Source organism: Nerophis lumbriciformis, linkage group LG19 (genome assembly GCF_033978685.3).
Source record: "Nerophis lumbriciformis linkage group LG19, RoL_Nlum_v2.1, whole genome shotgun sequence".
In the NCBI taxonomy this organism is placed as follows: Eukaryota; Metazoa; Chordata; class Actinopteri; order Syngnathiformes; family Syngnathidae; genus Nerophis; species Nerophis lumbriciformis.
The window spans coordinates 6,760,718-6,778,114 of NC_084566.2; the positions used below are offsets into that span (position 1 = coordinate 6,760,718).

At 36.8% G+C, this 17,397-nt stretch overlaps 1 protein-coding gene across 5 annotated transcripts in view; it reads left to right on the forward strand.

The window, feature by feature from the left end:
- Positions 1-17,397, forward strand: part of csnk1a1 (casein kinase 1, alpha 1) — a 56,007-nt gene that overhangs the window by 22,816 nt on the left and 15,794 nt on the right. For all 5 annotated transcript variants that reach the window (XM_061979643.2, XM_061979640.2, XM_061979642.2 and 2 more), the window contains exons 3-4: positions 3,475-3,601; positions 6,293-6,391. In XM_061979643.2, coding sequence (XP_061835627.1) covers positions 3,475-3,601; positions 6,293-6,391 — 226 coding nt within the window. The remainder of the gene's footprint in view (positions 1-3,474; positions 3,602-6,292; positions 6,392-17,397) is intronic.

The window sequence follows — 17,397 nt, forward strand, 5'->3', positions numbered from 1 at the left end:
TTCAAAAGGAAAACAGATTTGGTGATAATAAATAATATTGTAATCACTGTAGCATCGACTAGATATGCTCTTCTCCTTGGTATCATTACAGAGGATGTCAGGTGTAGATCCGCCCATGGCATTTAACACTGAGGAGCACCGGCTTGTTAACGATGAACTATTGTACCCTCCAACAAAGTTTAGTGAACCATCTTTAGCTATTACTTTATTTGTTGCCACAGAGATGATTAGTGATGTAAAAATCACTAAAACACTGCAGACTGCAGAAGGATGTTAGCCGCTAGCTATGTTTTAAAGCACCTCTTGTTGAGCGACCTTTCAGTGTTGTAGCTTCACCTTTATCGTTAGTTTTTAATCCAAAATTAGTTTATTTTCCCTTTTCTGTCTACACACCGTGTCTGCTTGTAAGTACTCTGTGTGTGCGCTAGTGTTGTAACGATACTAATATTCTATTATTTTGTCAACATTATTAAGGACAAGTGGTAGAAAATTATTTATTAATCTATTTGTTCATTTACTGTTATTATCTGCTTACTTCCTGTTTCAACATGTCTACACTTCTGTTAAAATGTAATAATCACTTATTCCTCTGTTGTTTGATACTTGACATTAGTTTTGGATGATTCCACAAATTTGGGTATCAATCCGATACCAAGTAGTTACAGGATCATACATTGGTCATATTCAAAGTCCTCGTGTGTCCAGGGACATATTTCCTGAGTTTATAAACATAATATAAATTTTTTTTTAAACAAAAGAAGATGTTGTGATGCCAAAAAATACCGACGTAATCATAGTAGTATCGACTCGATACGTGCTTGTACTTGATATCATTACAGTGGATGTTAGGTGTCGATCCACCAATGGGGTTTGTTTACATTTTGATGCTGGTGAGCTACGGTGTGAAGTGAAGCATGTTTAACTATTTCTCGTCCTGCAGGGATGATACTTGTAAGAAACGTACTTTATTTGTCGCCATGGAGGTGAGGATTAGTGATTTAGAAGTAGCTAAAACACTGCCGACGGCAGATGGCCGTTAGCCGCTAGCTAGCTAGCCATGTCTTAAAGCACCTCTTCCTGAGGGCGTTTCAGTGTTATAACTTCACCTTTATCGTTAGTTATTAAGCCAAAATGCGTCCGTTCTCCCTTTTCTGTCTGCACACTGTCTGCTTGTAGTACTCTGTGATTGTGTGTGCTGAACATGCTCCTCTTCTCGTAAACCAGCAATGTCACGACGTGACTTCAATGTGGGCGCGGGGGGATGCGGGACCGGTACGTTTCAGAGACTGTATCGTACCGAAAATGATTCATTAGTATCGCGATACTATACTAAACCGGTATACCGTAAATCCCTAGTGTGCGCATGCATTTTTTTTTTCAATGCAATTTTAATTGCTGCTGCTTATTGTAAAAGGTAACACAGGCGACTCTATATTCTACACTCCTTGAATTTTCCAATTTCGTTTGCCAAATATGTAAACGGTCTTTTGAATTAGAGTTTAAAAAAAAATAACTTGGTGTTTTGTTGCTATTCTCCACAACAAAGTAATTGTAAAACTAAGCACATGAAGTGCACATACATGTAGAAATTATGTTACATTAATAATTTAGTTTGGAATAAAATGAAAAAAAAACATACTGTTGCAGAGTTTCCCCTAGACTGCCAAGAAACCTCTGGCAGTGAGGGCGTGGTCAGGGCCGTGGTTATGAGTGTGGTCACCATGACGTTGAGTAATTTGCACAATTTGCTATGATGATATTTGTTTCCTTAAAAAAGAATCAATGTATACATTTAAAAACAAATATTTTCATTATTGCTTAGTATTAACATATTGTTTATCATTTTGCCATATTTTATATTGCTGCTGCTTATTGCACAATGTACTTTGTTGAGATTTGTTCAAGTGTCCAGAGTTTTTTTTCTTATTACAAACAAAAAGCAACAAATCTAGTATGTAGTCTGGTTTAGAACTCTACTTCTGTCCCTCTAAAGTCCCTGACGAAAGGCGAGCGGCAGCGAGCATCACGTCACACTTGCTTTGTGCTGTTGCTTCAGTTGGACTTTTCCTTTTCAAAAGCCACCACTGCCCTCTTAATATTTGCACATTTTGTAGATCGCTGTCCACGGATATATCTGGGATATATTATAATTACGTCAACATTGCAAACATGCTGACAATGCTCCAGACAATGGCGTGCGATTTGTTTGCATACGGTTTCGGCGGCATGGTTTTTGGTAATCAGTTTTTTTTTCCGTGGTTGAGTTTTCAGTACATCACTTGTAAATAGTGCGCAAATAGGCTATACATAAGAATTCATACTGTAACGACCAGCTGGTGTTAAGTTTTATGTTCGTGTGGCTTGGATTTGATGTTAGTTTTTTCCCATGTTTGCAAACATACGTCTGTGCCTGAAACATGATTGGCGGAGAATGAGGAAGTTAAAATAGCGTTGGACTTTGTTTGATATCTTCTGGGGGCTACAAATAAGTTGTATTACTTTAATTTGTTTTCAAGTTAAACTTTTTTTATATATTTCCAAGGTGTGGTGGTAATGGAAATGTCGGTGCGCCACAATATTAAGGGAAAATCCTGTGTTATGTAGTATGAAGGTTGAGCTCTAATCCCGCTAGCTTGATGCTAAGGTACAATGGACAAGCTCATAAACAGGTTACTCCAAAGTAACCTGGCCAGGGTACATGTATAGACGAACAATATTTCACATTTATACTATCTATGGACAATTTACAAACTCCAATGAAGCTAACATGCATATTTTTAAAATGTGGGAGCTAACTCAAGTGCCCAGAGAAAACCCACGCTGGGACTTTACGATTATGGCCAAAATAATAATGACAATTATTTTTCATCAATATTGAAATCAAGAATATTAATCACGATTATTTACTGCAAATTAAAACATATTTTATTGCACTTTCTTTTTCAAACAAACAGTATGTGAACGTTGCCTTCATTTAAAAATTAAACTATAAAAATTATTAATAGAATTTACAAAGGGCTAACTAAAGTAAATATGCTATTGCCGAGTGCAATCATAAAGTGCAAACAAGTGAAAAAATATTACTATGCATGAAAGGCACATACAGAGGAACACATTTATTGTACTGCTCACAGTATACATAGGACATATGTCTCTGGCCAAATAAAATTGTATATCCGTTATTTTTGGCAAGTCTTTGAGAGGTGGACGGATACAGGGTCCCTCGGTGCACGATTGATGTTATGGTCATCTTTATTTTGCTTTTGTACCTGTATACATGTTAAAAAAAATGCTTCCATGTAAAAAAAAACAACTTATTTTGAAGGTGTGGCAGCATTTATTTATCTTGCTGTGGCGGTGCACAGTCATTTAGATGTAGGGGAAACTGCATTTTTTTACCTAGTTTTTGTCCTTTGCCAATCACACATGTGAATAGTATCAACAAAGACTCACCCTCATTACTTTTTTTTTTAGGTGGTATGGCCAAGAGAAGGATTACAACGTCCTAGTGATGGACCTGCTTGGCCCCAGCCTCGAGGACCTATTTAACTTCTGCTCTCGCCGCTTCACCATGAAAACAGTCCTTATGTTGGCAGACCAGGTAGCCAAAACACACATTAAATTTCAATGCAGTGCTCTCTGATTATTTTTGCTTGAAAGAAAACTGCACTTTTTTATTTTATCCATTATCCAAGATTCAAATGTTAGAATTTGTGTTCTAGATAGTAAAAACTGTTATCACAAGGTGGCTAACAAAGCAGGTAAATGGGATTACTTTATTCCACATATAAAGCCTTTTAAAAAAAACGACCAATAATGTTTTGTATTCAAGCTGTAAGTATGTAATGTAGAAACAGGCACATTCATAATAGCATGTAATACTTAAATATGTGAGTTATTCCTGTCCGGATTGATTTTACAGACCGCAGAACACTTAGGCTACTTCCGTCATACTTCAATGTTTTTGTCTTTCTTTTTCTATACATGTGATGTTGTCAACAGCATAGAGAGCAACTGCTGTCTTTCCTACAATTATTTACGGCAGACTCAGTTAAAACTTTGGAGTGTTATAATGTAGCACTAGTCCTAAATTTTTCATCAGCAAAATAAGAACGAACTGTAACAAAACCGTCGCAATGTCCACTCTAACTGGAATGCAGACTGAATGGAAGGCTGTAGCTTTCATCAAAAAACCTGCACTCTTCTTGAGCTGGTAAATTCAGAATAGTCCTGAAGTAAAAAAGCTACCGGTAATAGCAATTGAGCATTTTGCTGAGTTTTGCAGAACAGTCTGCTGGTCTATTTCAGATATATTGAAGTACATCCACATCATAGAGGCAGTGCTGCCTCTATGATGTGGATGTATGATGTATGACCAGCAGACTGTTCTGCAAAATTCAGGCAAACCACATGCTTTTAGCTTACATCATTCCAACATCCTGGTTTCGGCAGTGCTGTTTTAGTGATAGTCTTTCCAACGATAATTTTCTGTGGCAAATATTACGAAGTAGCACTTTAGGTAGCATATAAAACGGTATTTTTGGTCATTTTAAGCATTTCCGCAACATCTTACCTGGGCGAATTGATTTCTCAAAATGCAAAAACAATAGCATCAAAAACAAGACCATTGAGAGCGTGTTCTGTGTTTTCTATTGCTAATCATGGCAGACTTCATTAAAGCCAACAACTACTTTGGGACAAATGACAATCAAGAACCTTATATTTTTCAGCCTGAAAATACAGAGGAGAGCTACAAGTTTTAGAAGCTGTGTGTTAAGCAGATCCAGCTGTAATGACAAACTGTGCTAATGAAAAACACTAGTGCTAAACGTTTCCTCAACAAAATAAGAACATGACAAAACTGTCAGTGTCTGTTCTCGCTGGGATGGCGACTGATGGGATGGCTGTATCTCTTAGCCCAAGACTTAGGCTTAATCCGAATTCTCCCTCTTACCCTTTCCCCCTTTGTCTTAACCCTCCCCTTTGGCCCTTAGAATCTAGTGCCATGGCAAAGTGTTGAAATTACTCTCCTAGGAATTCAGACATTGCTTGAGTCTCGCTACGTCATCAAACCTCGCTGCTTTGCTGGCAGTGACATAAAACAGATGCTTGTTTACTTTCAAGATGCCGTCGCACAGGATGTTCGGCTTTGCTTGGGCTCTTTTTTTTCACCTGTCTTCATCAAGAAAAGGCAGACCTTTTTGTTGTAATTTTTAAAGCGGATCCGTTGACGCGTGTCCCTGTGGGGAAAAAAAATATCCGATAGTTATGCCATTATACGTTGGCCTCTCGTGTGTTTCCAGACAATAGCCAAGGGTGACTGTAAATGTACAGACTTTTCACAAACATGTAACATGTTACATCGCTGATGAGGCAGATAAGAAAAACAAGGAGCACAGTATTCCGAAACAACCTACAATAGCTTCAACCGTGTTGCCAGCTTGTTGAAAAAAGCTGTTAAAACATTCAATAAACAATTGAAAACATTGCTTATGTGGCTATACTGTGTATTCTCTTTCTACATTGATAAAACAATGTTACAGGTGTTTCTAGCAAAATATAACTCTTAGCCCTTTCTCGTTACCTGACGGAGAATTGGTATACCACTTGATTGACGTGAACGCGTAAAACCAAGTGTAAAGCGCTAGAACAAGGGGGCCTTATGCTCTCTGTTTGTAACAATGTCATCAAATCTAATTTGAGAGCCAATATCTACTGATTCAGTCAGTCCAAATCATTAGCTGGTAATGTGTGGAATTTGTGTCAAACTTTTTCAAACTCAATGGCGATTCTGCAGCATCAACTCCAGTAGAAAGCATTATCTCTGAGCTCTCAATAGTTGCCTGGGGCGCTGTGAGCAAAGCACAGTATCACTGCGCCAGAAAAATAGTTCCTCTGTTAGCTCCTACAATCACAATGATGCTACACCTTGGACAATATGCAGATCATTGCATGTAAATGGAGCGTTGTTGGCGAGTTTGTTTTTTTGGGGGGTTTGGATAGACTAAATAGTAGAATCCCCATTACCTGCATTGTTAGCCGCCTCATGCCAGCAATTTCTAAAATGCATAGAAAAGGAAAAAACGTATGGATTGTGGATGAGTCCAAAAAGGGCCATAGTTCAACAAGTTATCAGAAAGCTGATAATTGAATTTCACCTTTTTTTTATTGCATACTTGCTGTTTTTAGCTCAGCAAGTTTATCTAAGTGAAGGAACAACTATAAACCCAAATAGTCAAAATCTGCAAATGTCTGGGAGATAAAAGTGAAATATTTGACCTTTTCATTTTAGATGATCAGCAGAATTGAGTATGTACACACAAAGAACTTCATCCACAGAGATATCAAACCAGACAACTTTCTCATGGGCATCGGCCGTCACTGTAACAAGGTAAGACATGCAAAAAACAGTTTTCAACACAAGTTGATTGTATGTAAGCTGTCGCCAGCTGTAGCTGATATTAACTTTACAGTCTAAATGTAAAGATGTTTTAATCATGGCTATGACTTAAGCCAAAAAAATACTTGCCAAAGTACACATTAGCCCCTTTTTCACCAACTTTGAAGAGTCGTCCGTGCACTTCTCATAGTTTCTATTATTTTGCTGCATTCTCCAATCGATGAAACAAACACGTTTGCAATTGCACGCCATCTTTAACATTGTGTGTGAATGAAACAAGTGGGTTGCACCAATCACCAATCTGTGCACACAGCCTGCCCTCAAAAGAATGTAGGTTTCTGAAAAGACCCACAAAGTACTTTTTTTTTTGTTGTTGTTGAAACTTGTGGTTATTGGGAAATTATTTTTCCCCTCATCTGTCTTTTCAGAGGTTTTTTTTAAATTTTTTTAATCCCAGGTAAGTTGATGCGGTGAAAAGGGGGCTTATGATTATAAATTGGCTGGTCAAGGCCATCAGTGAATGACATTGGGCTTTCTGTTCAAGAGAGCAACCCATATATGCTCGAATAATGGTTTATTCTACGATGACATCTTGACAGTGCAGTTTTATTTTACAAAAGCTTTATACTTCATCACGATTTACAGTACTGAATTCTTCTAATGCAGTGGTATACACACCATCTTTCATGTTGGTGTAGATTTTGTGCAACCCTAACCTGCTGGGTGATTCAGGTTTGACCAATCCCACTTGAGCAGAAATGTGTGTGGCTAAGAGAATTCTCCTGAGGACCCAAATTGCATCAACATTCCTAAATATTATAAGCCTAATCCTGCCAGTGGGGGAAGATAAACCGTATTTTGACATTGATGGTCATTAACCTAACCTTTGACTTTAGGTTGTTTGCCCTTGGGAAGACATTCACAAGCAAGTTTTTTCCACTATTCTGTTTTGGGCCTGGGTCTTCTGGCCCAGAATTTGCAAATTTTCCGTAGGGTTTTTTTGGTGGTCAAGAGACTCGTATGAAATTGAAAGTTTCCCCTACATGCTTGCTTGTTCCAGTTAGCCACCCCAAATGTTGTCTCCCCAAATTTTGTCACACGTCTTAACTTTCCCAATTCTATCTCTGCGCTTCAAATTGCTGGCATAACATGCCACTTGGAAAAGGTAGATCTATACCTCAACAATAAATGGCATTGGTGTAATGCAAAGGAAGTTTTTCTGGAGCAGTGGTTTCCTGGATGAGGCTATGTAGGCCACCGATAGCTGCTTTTGGTTAAAGAGTTGAGTTGTTGTCTGTCATTGACTCCATTTACTGTTATTTGGCCTAGAATTCCTGACCGTGCCCCTGCTTTTAAGAAAACTACTATGACAAGGTATATGACTAGACAAGGAAACATTTTTTTAATTTGGCTGCACGACGCATGCATGACATTTTGTGTATGAGCTTTTGAAGTGTTGAACTTGCAAAATAAAATACTAAAATTAAAAAATATCAAAGTTAAAGTAAATAGGATACATTTATTTTTTTGTAGAAGCAGTGTTCTGCATCTCTGATTTTGCAGTTGTCAAGACAGGGTTTCCCCTATGTGTATCTGATTGTGGTGCGGTGCCATGGCTAAATCAGAAGCTGTCACACCTTTAAAAATGAGGATTGTTTTACATGGATACAAATTAAAGTTGCATATAGTATAAATGGATATATAGCCTATATTATTTAAGCACTATTGACCAATGATGTCAATAGTGGCCACTGAAAAACTTTGATCATCTGTAAGCAAGACGCACACGAGTGTCTGGAGCGTCAGCGGTACGACGAGGCGCAGCCCGCGCGGCTGCTTTGCCGCACCTTTGCTCTGGCGATGGGGCGCCGGCTCTCCAGCAGCGGGATGCGCACAGCCCTGCTTTGCACTCCAGCAAGACCCACCCAGCCATGATAGCCAATTCTTGTCCTGAAGTTATGGATCTGACTTGCCGACTTCTCTTACTTGCGGCATTGTTTTAACATGATATGCCAGATATACATACAGCACTGGCAATTGCTATTAGGGAAGTTCAGCTTTTCCTAAAATGTAAAAAAAAAAAAAAAGAAAAGAAAAAAAAGTGGTAAATATTATTTTGTTTGCATTTCATTGACTAATGTGTTTAACTTTTGTTTAGAATCAGCTACTTTGGCGACAATTGGTGCAACTTTTTTCATTGATGTGATAACGTCTCAGTGCTGGAGCCAAATGAGACAATCATTGGATAAATACTTGACTTTGTCCCGCCCACAGACAATGAGCGAATAAATAAGAGTGATCTAAAGTGGGTAGACGGGCTTCCGCATGATTGATTGATTGACCTGTCTGGGCTATATCCTTTTTTGATTGACATCAAAATGAGCAAATCAGCAATCTTGAAGTATAAAACACTGCCAAAGCATTTTGTAAACTTCCATTCGGTTTGTTGCTGTCATGGAGATATTTCTATTTTTTTAAGTGAAGTTTTATTTAAAATCTAGCATGTTTATATATTGTATTTGTTATTGAAGACTGTATATGTTTAAAGAGAAGCTGATAGCTTCCCCTACTTGAAAGACCAGCAGCTGCCACTGGTATGCATCCTATGTTACATTGTACAATAACAATTATAAAAATAGAACACAACGATATAACAAAAATGGTATTACTAATAAAACACTTATTTTTACATGTGAATTATTTTTAGCATTACAATATATATCTGCATCATCAACAAATATGCAAATTATATGATGTCACTTTGACCACGCCCCCACCGCCACATGTAGATTTCAAGTTGGGGGAAACCCTGCTAATGTATCAATGAATCAGCTGTATATATTTTAACTCCAGGCTGCTGTGGTGGCATCTTGATGCTGGGGGTAACAATCCAGTGTGTCCTGAGTGCTTTTTGTCAGGTCTTTGTGTCCATGATTGACAATTTGCTTCTGCTTGGACATAAACATGGCGTGGCGCTTTGGCTGTGAAACTCAAAAATAAGAACGGCGGCAAATATGCTTCTGACTATGGAAACAAAGCTCAACAACTTCTGACTGCGTTCTGCCCGTGAACAGCTTTTCTTTAAAAGAGAAATACGCTCACATTTTACTCTAGTGACACAAGATCTAGTCACCTGTAGTAATCACCATCTCCTGAATTATTTTAACATGTGGTCTGTGCTGTGGTCTGTGAAACCCGTCATTGCAACGCAAGTAGAGAGTAGTCTTTTGCATGCTCCGCCAATCTTTCAATGGCATTAACAGCTACAGCTAATTACTTCTGCATTATTACATACTACTGCTACTTATGTCATATAGAATGTGCATTCCATGTACAGCATACAAACTTTTTATTTATGTAACTATGTTTACACTTAAGTTTTTCTTTCGAAAATGTATAAATAAAACACGATTTGATAAGACATGGGGTTTATCCAGGTCAATTTATTCTCGGGGTATTCAATAAATCGCAACTGGACTGTTCAGTTGGTCTTAGACGTTTCGCCTCTCATCCAAGTAGGCTTCATCAATTGCAACAGGCTTATAGATTTAGACATACAACACTATCTATTCAACCATTCTTATAAGACAATATATTTTAGCCTCCATCAAATAACAAGCGTTAGAAACGTTCCGGTCCCAGATGCTCCTTTTGTGCCATTTCTAAAAGTGAATGGAATGTTAACGTTGGTGATTTCAGTCTGACTGATTTTGGGCTGGTCGTCCACAACAATCATTTTGCAACACAATACTTCAATGCTAACAGTGATTGCCATTTTATTTGTTGTTGCAAATGACAGAAAGGCTGCACTTTTGCATCCCAACAGTTGTTTTTTTTCTTGTTTTGGAGGATAAATAGTTGGGGTTTTGCCACCAACTTCTAGACTACATCTAACCAATCTAAGTCTGAGCATTAACTGAGGAACCTACTTGGATGAGAAACTATAAAATTAACTACAAATTATGGCAAAAATAATAATCATGATTATTTTGATATTGAAATCACGATTAGTGACCTGATTAATTATCTGAAAACATGAGTATTAATTGTACTCCCAAAATTCAAATTTATATATATTTCCAAAGAACTGAATATACATTAATATCAAATGAACAAGTTAAAAAAAAAAAAAGGAACAATAAATGTAAATAGCAATATGAAAAAATAAAACGTTTTTTTTTTTGTTCCATTTTTACCTTTTACTCAGTGTGGGAGAATTAAGTGTATGTGCTTTGTGTGTCATATATTAAATGCTTGTTAATTAAATGCAAAAATCACATGTATTGGTGCAAAAAAAATCTATGGACAATGTTGACCAGTATTTTAAGTTCATGCATAATAATATTGAAAATATATGAAATGCTTTAGGTTAAGTACATTATGCTTGGTTAAAGTCCTTTTTTTGTTAGTGCAGTCAGACTGGATGTTGCGCACAGGGCTTTTACTTTGAAAGGGGGAAGTGTGCTGCTGTTCTGAGCTTGATGTCTAAAAACAACTTGAGGCTGTAACAAAAAAAAGACCTAGCCTCTCAAGGTGCAATTGATATACTGTTTGTACAATAATATTACGTGGATGTCATTCACAACAACACACACAACTGCATATAAATTAGTCACAAACAAGTAAGAATAAAGTAACAATAATACTTTTGAATAGCAAGATAAAAAATAAAATTAACTTTTCCTATTTTTTTGTTTCATTTTTTTTCTTTTATTCTTATTTTACCATCATTGGGTATGTGCTTTTTGTGTCATATATACATTGGTAATTACATTATAAAATCTTCACACGTATTGGGGCTATACATCTATGGACAATTATGACCCCCCACAAAAAAGAGCGAGCCTCTCAAGTTGCAATTGCTGTCCTGCTTGTACATTGATATTTCATTGATGATGTCATTCACAACAACACAAGCAGATGAGATTTGTTGTGGGTGTATGGATTGCTTTAGCTTCGTAGTTAAGTCGTTTCAAGTGGCTGTCTCGACATTTAGTTCAGGACCGGGCAGTTGGGATGAATGAGCGATCCCGGACACTATTTTCCCGAACAAATGTTCCTTTTCCTCACAATGACAGCAGTTCAATCGCACTTATGTCAATTTCCATGATATTCTGCGTTTTAACAGCGGAATTTGTCCACTGGTTACGTGAATGTGAAATCATATGCTCCACTTTTTTTTGTTATTTGGTGATTATTGATTATGGTTAGATATAATAGCGCTGTGTCCAATAAAAAGAAGCTACCATTGTTACATCCCAAACTTCTAGTAGACATGTTTTTTTTTCACTCACTTTCCATTTAATCCTCATCCGTTTCACCATTGCAAGCTTAGGAATTTGCATGCATGCTGCACAGCCCATTGTTTTTTCCGATTATAGTTTTATGATCAGCAAAATTGTGATTCAAATTTGAATAATTGTCCAGCTGATTTAGATCATATTTTTCTTTATTTATGTTACTAATGAGTTTGGAATGTGTTATGTGTGAACCACAACTGAAATGGTAATGGTGGATAATTGGGATCTAGGATATTCTGGGGTGGTAAAAAGGACAATGTATACTGAACACAAAACCGTGTCACAAAACCGTGATGAGATTTGAATTGTGTGTTTTTTAAACTGATCCAACTCAAATTACAAATGGCTTCCCAAATGTTTTAAACAGCTATATCCCACACCTCAAGCTATTGTTTGTATTCCTAATTGAATTAACGTCTACAATGATTGTTTTATCATTATCAATGTATCGTAGTTCATGTGGAAAATGAGGTGCGTCCCTAGGACGCATAGATACTGCGTCCTTTCAAATTTGAATGTGTAAGGGACGTAGGATGCATACCTAGCAACATCACCACTTAATATACTTTTTTTGTATAAGTAATTTTTTGGGCCAACTTCCGCAGCTCTGCTCCACAAACTGTTGCTGCACTACTACCCAGGCATGTGTCTATAGTCGAAAATCCTTCTTTATCTTTGTAAAAATGTAAAAAAAATTTTTTTTCCGTTTTCCTTCGTTTTTTCCGACCAACAATCAGTGTTAAAATCTTGATCTGTCTCTTTGCCATACCTGCCAACAACTACGGTTTTCCCGTAATGAGTAAGGTTTTTGATAATCCCGTGGTAAAAACTATGGTTTTCCATTAAAAATTATTAACCCTAAAAATTGAAGCTACGTAGCGAAGCAACTCCACGGGCAGAGGACAAAATATACGGGAAACATCAATGATAATTGGTTGGTTTACATATAAGAAAATCCATGATTGGTTGGTTGGTTTACTATGATGAGTCAAGATTGGTTAAGATTAGGGCAAAACATTACGTACAGGCCATTCAGAGGCAAGATTATCACTTTTCACTGCTGGACTTTAGAAAGAGGTTCCGTAGCAGAACCTCGAGGTTCTGTAACAGCTTCTTCCCTCAGGCCGTAAGACTCTTGAACGCATTAAAATAATCCCCTCAATTCCCCCCAAAAATAAATTAACTCGCTGGAATATAAAGACAATATAACATACATCCATAAACGTGGATGCGTATGCAAAAGTGCAAGATATTTATCTGTACAGTAATCTATTTATTTATATCTGCACTTTATTGCTCTTTTATCCTGCACTACCATGAGCTAATGCAACGAAATTCCGTTCTTATCTGTACTGTAAAGTTCAAATTTGAATGACAATAAAGGGAAGTCTTAAGTCTAAGATAGGGCGGGTCATCGAACCAGGAAAGGAAATCACAACAGACACGCACATCCCACATGGCGACAGAGTTGAAGAAGAGAAGAGGGAATATTCAAGCGGGCAATTTATACATTAAAAAAACTAGTGGAAGATTGCAGAGGGATTCTCTTCCTTAGATTTTTCTTTTAGCGATGTAGACGGCGTCCAGAAAACCCACAATGCATCTACTTGGTCACATTTGGACAAATGTATGCGTCTGGATAAAATAATGCCCAACACATTCGAGTTTTTTACCATGTAAGCCCAAATCAAAACTGCTCTCGACATGGAAGACGTGGAATACACATTTAAGAACAAACGATTGTGGCAGACGTGATGACTTTTGCTACAGTATAGCTGGTCTTAATGTTAAATTTTATTTTCATTGGTGTTTTAGAAGAAGACTACAGTAGCTGACATTTTGTTCATTATTTGTACTGTTTATATTTTGACATTGAATAGTTGAATCATTTTGAAACAAACATGAGTGCAATATATTTTTTATGGGTTTTTTTTTTAATTGCAATAATGGAAGTGGATCATTTGAATAGCATTGTTGACTCAGTTTGTCCAGTTAATTCTTATGGGCATCTATTGTAATATATACAACTTGTATTTTAAGCTGCATGTTGAATGTATTGATGAACTATGTAGAATATTGTAATACATCGCAATACTGTATTGTCATGACTCAAGTGCTTGTCAATACCCAGCCCTACTACACCTGTTTTCATGTACACTATACTGTATAATATAGAAATGTTGACATCATTGGTTGATTTGGCTGACTATTTTTCTACGTGGCCCTAGAGTATGGGTAATACAAATGCCTAATTTTAGAGTAGGGCTGCAACAATATGTCGACAATATAATTTGTCGTTTACAATATAATTTGTGGTCGAAAATAGTCATCACCCGTGTTTTTCCGTGCGGAAGCGGGTCAGTACCACCACTCGCAAAAACATTGCCAGTGTTAACAGGTAAAGTGTAAGAAGATTTCCTCTTATTTTTGTTAAACATGAATACCTTGCTCATTTTGCAAAGTGGACCTTGTTTCTATGGCTATACACCTGTTATACGTGAGCATTTAAAGCAGAGATATGATGTTGGACATCTGAAGGGAGGATGCGGTTTCAGCCTCGGTATGACTGTTAGTTTATGCCTTGCTAGCTAGCTAACAAGTGTGAGACGAAGTTGTGGGAAAAGTAACTACCATTTTGGCCAAAGTCAGCCAGCTAAACTTTGTGTACATTAATTTGAGTACATTTGAACGCAGCGTCAATTTGCAATGCCTTTTAAAACGGGGGCACACAGACACTGACAGGCACCAATGCGGAGGTATCATAAGTTTAAACATACAATCTATTAAATAGCCAACATATTAAGAATTAATCAAATATACATTTCTACACATTAGGTCTATTAGAGTGCTAAAACTGCCTAGAGTTAATCAATAGTCAATATACCAGTGTGCGACTTTTTAAACATCACAAAATGCTTTTTTCTTGTTGAGGAAGTTAGATTTTGTTTTGTTTTCATTGCTGCTATTTTAGCAGTTTTTTTATACATTAAAAAGGTTTTGTTTTTTAAGCACTTTGATGGTCAATAGTCATTTTAATTTTGTAACAGCTGAATGAGCAGCACAGTTACAGTAAAAATACATATTTATGAATGAATTGGTCATATTTGTTAGTAAGCACAAGCCTAAATAACTTAAACTGTATTTAGAAGTCAATGGAAAAATTAGAGCCATTAAATATATGTACGCTTTATTGTCAGACTAATAGTTAAGATAATTGTTGACTAATCAAAATAGCCGTTAGTTGCAGCCATATTTCGAGCAGCATTTAACAACAGGCTCACATGGCTAATTCACACACTCAGTGTTGAGCAGCAGACTGGCCAAGAAGTACAAACTCGATGGTCACCCTTCGTTTCCACAGTTTAGTGACTATATGCCTGTAAGTACAAATTAATTGAATGATTTGTGTCAATTTTGTTACGTTAAAATCTAATTTGTTAAACGTTTGTACAATTTTAAAATGATCACAATGCTAATTTTCATTAACCTGTCAATGGGGCCGACCATTATATGTTGGCATTAAGCTAGCAGCATAAGAGCCAACCTTTATCCGTTATGGTTGCAATGCTTTTTTCAGTTTTTATTATTTTCATAGTACCTTGCCTCTCGCCCAAGTTCAGCTGGAATAGGCTCCAGCCCCCTTGCGACCCCGAAAGGGACAAGCGGTAGAAAATGGATGGATGCTTTCAGAATTGCACATGTGCAAATACAGATTTTGACCTTTTTTTTTTCTTTTTTTTCTTTTTTTTTCTTTTTTTAGCATTTTGCTCTTTAAATAAATCCATTCAAATTTGGTCAAACTGGAGTAAAATTGTTTCCCAAGCATGTAGGAACTAAACTTAAACCATAACCAAAATAGACAGGTGATTAATGCGTAAACGTCACTGATCAGTGCAGTTAGCGGGGCTGAAGCTCTTTTAACTCACACACTCAGTCTTCCAACACAGAATAAACAATGTCTTAGTTGGAGGAACTGGTCAGTAAATGTTTTTTTCACCACCTGAAAACTTGATATAAATTGCACTGCGCGATAAGAATTACATGGGTCGGAGGGAATATTGAACAATAAATCAATGACTAAAGTGACAAACTAGCCATCCAAACAGTACCCCGTTTGTTGACAAGGTTATACAGCCATGGAAGCACATTCATTTAAATTATTAAGCAGAGGTAACAAACCAGTAAAAGATTCAAAAGAGCTCCTGTCAGAGCCGAAAAACTGCAGCTGCTAGCCTGCTAAGCTAACAAAAACAGCTCAAGCTAAAATGCCTGTGAGACTCAAACTGAGCGTGGATTTGCTGACATTACACATCACTAGGCAACAGGCATAGTCTTTTAGAGGCACACACACCGACGCACACACTGCTCTTATGAAACGCATATCTTTTTTTAAGTAACGCACTAATTACTTTTCTTAGTACTTCATTACATTTATTAAAGAGTAATTCCGTTAGTAATTCAATTACTTTTTGGTAAAGTAACGAGTAACTAGAATGAAATACTTTTTTGAAGTAATTTTCAGAACACATCCTGTCACACATCATGAAACAGTTGGCGGATTTGTGTTCCTGGCTAAAATCTTTGTTATGTCCTATAGTTATGTTTATTGTTAAAGGTAAATTATGTTCATGTTGCTGCTAATGTTTAAACCAGGGCACTTCATTTCATATTTTCTTTTGATTTTGTTTGCTGAAGAATATAGCATTTGGCTAAAAAAACATTGTTTAAAGATGATAGAAGATTGAAGATTGTTTGACTTTTCTTATTATTTTCAAGGCTTTTTTCTTATCTCAAAACACCTCTTAAGTCGGAGTCCTATTATGCAAAACCTACTTTTCTTACTTGTTGGTAACTGTTTATTTTGGATCCCCATCAGTCCAGAAAATTTTAAATGAAGGCATGGTGGAGATATTTAGTTACATCAACAGATATTTCCATTTATGGATTAGTTTATGGGTCAAACTATATTGGGATATGAGTTGTGGTCCATATTACCCAGCCCTACAGTCGTGTAAGCGACAGTGCTTCCACAGTTCAGGGATGTTTTGTGTTTAATTGGGCGTTACACTAGGCCTATGATGGCGATGTGTTTATATGTATGAGTGCACATGTGTACGTTTGAGTGTTAAATAATGAAATTGTGATCTTTAAGACATTTCATATTGCTCCAAAAAATTTTCTGTGCTACAAAAAAATGTCTGTGCTTTTTTTTTTCATCTGGTAGCAACGGTGCTATTTGTGAAAAAGCTAAGCGTACAGACCTGAAGTTATGCTTTGTTTGTTGGCTCTCATGAAGTCTGCAGCGAGTATTAATCAGTGCAATGTTGTCAAAGGAAAAAGCGAACGTTGTGATGCGTTTTTGAAAATAATGTGCTGTATGCTTAACATGATCAAAATACGCAAATATTGCATGTTATGAATGTACCTGTTACTACATACATACAGTGGGGCAAAAAAGTATTTAGTCAGCCACCGATTGTGCAAGTTCTCCCACTTAAAATGATGACAGAGGTCTGTAATTTTCATCATAGGTACACTTCAACTGTGAGAGACAGAATGTGAAAAAAAAATCCAGGAATTCACATTTTAGGAATTTTAAAGAATTTATTTGTAAATCATGGTGGAAAATAAGTATTTGGTCACTTCAAACAAGGAAGATCTCTGGCTCTCACAGACCTGTAACTTCTTCTTTAAGAA